This window comes from Gossypium raimondii, chromosome 9 (assembly GCF_025698545.1).
Source record: "Gossypium raimondii isolate GPD5lz chromosome 9, ASM2569854v1, whole genome shotgun sequence".
In the NCBI taxonomy this organism is placed as follows: Eukaryota; Viridiplantae; Streptophyta; class Magnoliopsida; order Malvales; family Malvaceae; genus Gossypium; species Gossypium raimondii.
In genome coordinates, this window is record NC_068573.1 from 3,911,282 (window position 1) to 3,918,349 (window position 7,068).

Consider the following 7,068-nt stretch of genomic DNA (forward strand, 5'->3'; position numbering starts at 1 on the left):
TTATAAAAATTATATTATAAACATGAACACATATGAGTGTTTGAGATGATTATGACAAAAAAATGCTTATACTAAAAATCCTAAAAATCATATTATGAAAATGATTTGTGTTTTATAAAGTTATAACAAAAAAAGTATATTATTTAAATCCTAAAATTTCCTAAAATTATACCCAAAAGTTACGTTATAAAAGTGTTATAATATATTTATTTATAAAATTTATGATCAAGAAGTATGGACATAACTTATTTATGTGTTAATGCATCCATTATAAAATAATATATTTATTTATAAAAAAATAGTGTTATAATTTCTTTATCATAACTTATTTGTAAAAAGCTTTAAAAGTTATGAAAAATTATATCATTTATAAAAAGTGTTATGAAAGATGTTGGACAATATATAATTTTTTTATAATGGTTATATATTATAAATTTTATATTATTTTTATTTAATTTACGTATTATAAAAAGATATACAACTTAGCATAAATCTTTTGTTCAAATTAAATTTATATAAGTTTTAGTTACAGACTATTTAAATTGTGAACCCAAATATTATCAAGTCGATGCTAATTATGCAAATACAAAATATTTTGTTGCGTCATATTGTGAAATATGATATCATTTGAGAGAATCATGCCAGACACAAGCATTATAGACAACTCACGAACTCTTTAATTTATGACATTCGAAATGTGGTTGAGAAGACATTTGTTCTAAAAAATTTCTCATATTTATAACTTCACCTTAGTATAGCATTAAAAATAAGGTTGGATCGTATTAGCATGTTACATGTTTCATAACTTCAATCATAAGTGGAATTGAGATGATTCTTATTTCGAAAAGTACATAGAAGAAGGAGATACTGATAATCTTAATGATGCAGATTCAACTTCAGGTGAACTTGGTCACTGACTAATAAATATGTTAAATATTAAAGAAGGAAAATCCAACAAGTGCCTAGAACAATTAGGTAAAATTGCATATGATGTTTATTTTTATTAGTAATTGTATTATCAATTAATTTTTTAGACTAACATAATACATCGATGATTTGATTTTAATTTTGTAATTTTTTAGAAATTATTTTATAGTAATTAATATTTTTATAAATATAAATTATGTAACGTGTAATTATAATTTATATTATCAAACATGACATGAGAAATTACAATGTAATTACATTCTATCACCCAAACACGTTTAGGGAATTACATTTCTTTATAATTACAAAAGGATAAATCCCAAAACTATACATGAATTATGGTTTAATGTGCAATTGTATATATAAAATTTTGATTTGATCTAATTCTTGTAAATTATTAACACAATTATTGATATAATATCATTTTGCATACATAAATAATCATATTTTTCAATATAAAATAAATTGATGTATTTATTTCTTTAGATGTGCTTAATTAAATCAAAATTAAAGTTTCAAATATACATTTGAACAATAATTAGAATTTCACATGTATAATTACATCAAATTAAAATTCATTTATATAATTACACATTAAATCAAAATATATCCTTCATAAAAATTACACTCAATCAGTTACTCCGCACAAAACCATAATTCATGCAAAAATGTTAGGCAGAGAATTGGGAAAAGAGGAAAAAACCTTGTGCTTTTAATCTCATTCAAAGATGTTTTCAAATTGGTCTTAAATTCAAAGCTGTAAAAAGAGAGCCATAATTGAAAGCCTGCCAACGCCAGTTTCCCACACCCACCATTGTTGGGGTCAGTTTGAATGTGTTTACATTGTTCTCTTTTTTATTTTATTTTTTTTCATTTTGAGATCTAAGATTTGCCATTTTCCAAAAATGGGTCCAGAGGTTGTAATTAAACAACACCATCTTCATTAATAAAATAGAACAAAGTTTAGCCACTCTCATTTTAATGGAGTGACAATTTGGTACAAAAAAACAAAACACTTAAACCACTAGTAACAACTAACAACATAAAATATATAGTTAGTATTACAGTGCAACCTTATGCTTAAATGACTTGAATTTCAAATAGGAAATTTATAGGGATAATAATGTAAAAAAAAAAGGGTCTTCTTTTGAGTAATTTAAGGGCATTTGGGGCCTCCTTCCTTGGTTTTCCAGTTGTTGTAGCAAGGGCAAACTTGTTTGTTCCCATAATACCCTGGAGGAACACAAAGGCATGTCCTGCAACATTTCTGACAGAAGAACATGCATGGTTTATGGTACTGTGTCTGGCTACACCTCCTTGTGCACTGAGATGGACATTCTGGTCATTTCATTCAATCAAAAGAAAAAAAAAAGGTTCAATATATGTTGTTGGTTCCAACAAAATCTTTTCACCATTCTTCAATGGTTTCAGATCAGATCTTTTTAGTAAGGAAAAATCAAAAGTCAGAAATTTATGATTAAACTTACGGTAAGGCTTGAGACTTCCAGGTCCATAACGTTTCTGCAAGTGGAAAATTTTCCCGAGAAACAAACAAATCAGTAATGTGTGAAAAAAAAAACAACTTTTTAGTTTCTTCCTTCAAAAAAAGACATTTTTCAAGGCTTTAGTATTTACGTTATCATAATGGTGACCACCATGTCCATGTGATGCCATAACCTACATTGAAGATAAAACCAAATATATCAGCTTTGTGCAACTTTTCTTTCAATTTTTCCATGTAAAGTGAACCAAAAAAAAAAAAAAGGAAAGGTACCCACCAAAGTTTGAACCATGGAGATGGCAATGAGAGCCAAGAAGAAAGCAGCAACAAGTTTAGCCATGGAGTTTTCTTTGGCTAAAACTCCAGCCCCTCTTTAAAACAAAGAGAAGAAGAGAAAGTTGAAAAAGAGTGTGAAATGTGGAGTGAAGATGGAAGAAGGGGGCTTGGATGAAGAAGCTTGATATGGTATGGGGTATATATAGTGAAAGTTTGAGATTTTTTGGGGAAGGGAAATTTTATTATGTACTTTGCTCATACACATTACAATTATGTGTTTTTCCATGATTTGGATGACACCTTTCCATTAAGGATTAAATTGTATTTTTCTAGTATATAAAATAATCATTTTTTACTTAGATTCAAAATTTCCTTTTATACTAGCTAATGATAAGTTGTTGAGATGTTATGAACTTGAGTACCATGAGTAAATACGGTACGTGATTCTTTGATTCTATGATATCCACATGTCATAAGTTCGTTGTCTACAATATTTTGTATTGATTTAATTCTATCCTTTAGTTGTAAATGTATTTTATTTGTATTGTAAAAATTTTCACATGTTATTGTATTTAAATTTCTTTTCTATGGTTATGTAAAATTATGGTGTTTAATATTTTTTAAAAAACTTTTATCACCTCACATATAATTCTAATGAAGTGAAATTATTGATAATGGCGTGTCCCACACCATGTGTGGATAATGGATGAATTCCTTTTATATAAAAAGTCATAAATTTACGGAATTATTTTGTCAATTCTCGTTGGACTGTCAAAATTCACTTTTATTATAGATAGAAATACTAATTGAATAATAAAATTAATAAACTTTTACATGTCCTTGTCTTATAATTTTCACATCTTCTTTTCTTTTGTTCTATTTTTCAAGATAGAATATGAAAATAAAAAATTGTTTTTTTTGACATGATGCTTAGAATTACCTATAGTCCCTCCCTATCCCATAAATAGGAAGATAATGTGCTTTAACACACTCGAACTCACATCCTCGAACAAAGGAAATTGACAAAAAAATGTTGAATTTTTGTGAAGGCATAAGAATGAATTTCCTATAATCAAGTACCGGAATTTATGGAATACGCATTGACAAAAAAAGTGAAAAAAGCTTATTCTATAATAGGAAAATATCCAAATTCCTTAAAGTTTATTTATTAACTAAATTTTAAATCAAAACATAGATATTTTACTTCATTAATTAATCATTGTTCCATTTTTTTTATCTTGATTGATTTTTATATAATAATTTTAATTAAAATAATGTTTATTTATTTATAAAATTTTTCTAATTAGGCCTAATGGTATAAAATCCCTTAAAGTATTTTCAAAAACCAATTAAACCCTTTTGAACATTTTGCATCAATCACTTAAGCTTTTTAACCGTTAAATTTAACAGTTAATTGTTAAAACCTAACACTCTTGCTGGCGATTGTTAATGACCACTGAGTTGGACGTAGTGATCCACATTAGCAATGGTTAATGATTAGCACTACCATGTTAGCAAATATATATATATATATATATATATATATATTTATAAATCAAGTTCAAAATGAACTTGGATAAACGAACATCCAAATTCTTTTGAATCAGATATTTATTTGTCCGGATTTATTCTAAATGTAATTTTTAAATTATAAAAATGACAATTCTTACTTTTTCTTATTATCTCTCAATAGGTGAATCCCATTTTTTATAAGTTTTTTTTTTTCACATTCTTGTTGTTAGTTATTATTATTATTTTCTAATTTGATAATTGTGGCATTCATGTTTGATATATTTTTCTAACCATCTCACAATAGATCAATCCTTGAAAATGAGTTTGGAGAGAGTCTGGATCCAAGAGTCTTCAAGACTTGATTTTAGATGATTGAGTTCGTTTCTAAAGTTATCAAAACTTGATATTGAAGAGTGAGTTTTATCTCCTTTTATTAATGCAACTAGATCGGGGAGAGCTTTGATCTTAAGAGTTGTCTAGATTTGATCATGGATGGATAAATCTAACTCAAGAGTCTTCTAGGCTTGATCCTAAAAACATGTCTAGCTTCTTCTCTATTGATTGAATAGGATTAGAGAATAGCTTTCTTCATAATTTCTTTGTGTTCTTCGATTTCTTAGAAATTTGGAGAGGACTTCTAGTTTTCAAAATATTCTTTTCAAGCTTTGATTTTTTAACTTTTGAACTTATGAAATTGTGTTGAATAGCTTAAAAGTAACCTTTTTTTTTATAATGTCGGTCAATTAAGTGAAAGTTACTTATTGTGAAATATAAACTCTTTATTTTGAGTGATCCATAAATATTAAACTTTTTATTTATTATTCGTCTAATATTAATTTAAATTAATTAGAGATAAATAATTTCAATAATATGATTTTATAAAAATTCTAAAAATAATTTCTTGATTTATTAATTTAATTCAATTAGACATAAATAAAAATAGCAAATAATGGAATTTTATTTGTTGAAAATTTCCTTCTACTACATAAAATCAACTGAATTGAATGTTTTATAATTAATAGGAAAAAAAACCTTTATTGAATTAAGAAGAGTGGGTACAAAATAGATTTCCTTCGATTAAGGATCTATCATGAAAAGTGCAATATTATTAATCATAATTGTAGGGACTCATCAAAATAGATTTCGTAAGAAAAATTATATTTTGCTCCAATTATTTTGATTCCACAAGTCCATTATCAAATACAGTGTTTAACTCATTTATTGATATTCTTGTTGAAAAAAGGTAAAAAAATAAAATTCTATTCCCTTTTTAATTTTGAAAATAGTGAATTGGTTTCTTTAAAAAAATCATACGATGTTAATTTCTTGCTTCAATTGCACATGATTTAGATTGGTATAATAATAAATTTAGTCTTCAAAGTTTATACATTCCGTCAATTTAATCTTGTTTTAACAAATTTATCCCACAAAATTTGTGTAAATGTGTAAATGTTAAGGTTGGATTTGTTAAATTTTTAGGATTAATGCCAAAATATCAAAATAAGTAAATATTAAAGATTAAATTTATTATTATACCAATAAAAATTATATGCATTTGATAGAAAACATTAGCACCGTGATTAATTGATCTTAATTACTCGTTTTTCAAAATTGATAAAATTAAATTACTTAAAAGGTAACCAAACTTGTTTTTAGTTGTTAACACTAACATAAAGCAAAGGTATTGTTAACTAAGTTTTATAGTGTTAAAAAGTTAAAATTAAAATATAAAAACAAATAATTAATTTCAGCAATTTCGATGTTACTAACATTTAAAGAACCAATATATAATCTAGTTATTATTTTTTTAAAGGACGGTGCATTGCATTGAAGAGCATATGCTTGAGTTAGTTAAGTAGTTGAATATGGGACCCACTCGACAGGTAGCTCAAGAAAACTGCCTTAATATAATAAAATATAATTTAATTATTTCAATTTGTCTTTTTAAGGAAACTGTCAAATGGAATACAAAAAATAAGAATTCTTAAGATAAAAATACCAATAAGTTTTTTTCTCTAATAAAAATTTTTGTATTATGAATCGAATTGCATTTTATTTTTATTCAAAATAGATAAATTAATCTTTTGTTAAAATTTTATATATTTCTACTATTAAATTAATCTTTGTATATCAACGTAAGTTACATGTGTCATTGTTTCGTTATTCTATTAATCACACTAATTTTTAACAAGACAATTGGATGAGATTTTTAATGAAAACATCAATTTATTCTTTAACCTAATATATAAAAATTAATTTATCTATTTTAATATAAAAGACAAATTAATCTGAAAAAATGAGTATCAATTTTATAATTATTAATTTTTGTTGTGGGAATTCAACAACCTAGAGACATGGGATATGTTTAAAATATATAATAAATACAACATTTTAATAATTAAGTGAAAATAGTGATTTATCCATTTTAAATGATAAATAGAAAAAAGAAGATAAAAAGGGGTTTTAATGACTAATCTAAGATATTTTGATAAAACAAAAACAAATTAAAAAAATGATTTTGGAATTAAAAACAAACAAAATCCAAAAATAAAAACTTTTGACCCAATGCATGTGCGGAGACAGTGAGACTGAGCAAAGCTCGTGACCCAAAGCTGCGCCGCATTGACAAAAGTGAGCACCGTGCGCTGTAAACCAAACACTGTCTTGTCTCCCATATTTTTATTTACACAACCTTGAAAAGTCCCATTGCATTTGTACCCAATAAAAAAGGTTCCAATGCAAATTTGCAACATTTCACCGACACGCTTTTGCTTCATTTCAATCATAATTATTGTTTTGGAATCTGAACAATTAGTTTAATTATAAAATTATTGAAATTGTTTTAAAAATAA

At 25.6% G+C, this 7,068-nt stretch overlaps 1 protein-coding gene across 1 annotated transcript; it reads right to left on the reverse strand.

Annotated features, from left to right (window-relative positions):
- Positions 1–1,845: 1,845 nt before the first annotated feature.
- LOC105798188 (gibberellin-regulated protein 4) lies at positions 1,846–2,888 on the reverse strand. The gene is made up of 4 exons (XM_012628164.2): positions 2,706–2,888; positions 2,563–2,604; positions 2,415–2,448; positions 1,846–2,265 (listed from the first exon to the last, which is right to left on the reverse strand). The coding sequence occupies exons 1-4, from the start codon at positions 2,766–2,768 to the stop codon at positions 2,084–2,086; spliced, it is 321 nt and encodes a 106-aa protein (XP_012483618.1). The 5' UTR covers positions 2,769–2,888; the 3' UTR covers positions 1,846–2,083.
- Positions 2,889–7,068: the final 4,180 nt, after the last annotated feature.

Coding starts and splice junctions, on each gene's coding strand:
- LOC105798188 (XM_012628164.2), bottom strand. CDS start 2,768: ATGGCTAAACTTGTTGCTGCTTTCTTCTTGGCTCTCATTGCCATCTCC. Junction 2,605..2,705: donor TCTCCATGGTTCAAACTTTG/GTGGGTACCTTT, acceptor TCTTCAATGTAG/GTTATGGCATCACATGGACA. Junction 2,266..2,414: donor TGGAAGTCTCAAGCCTTACC/GTAAGTTTAATC, acceptor TGAAATGACCAG/AATGTCCATCTCAGTGCACA.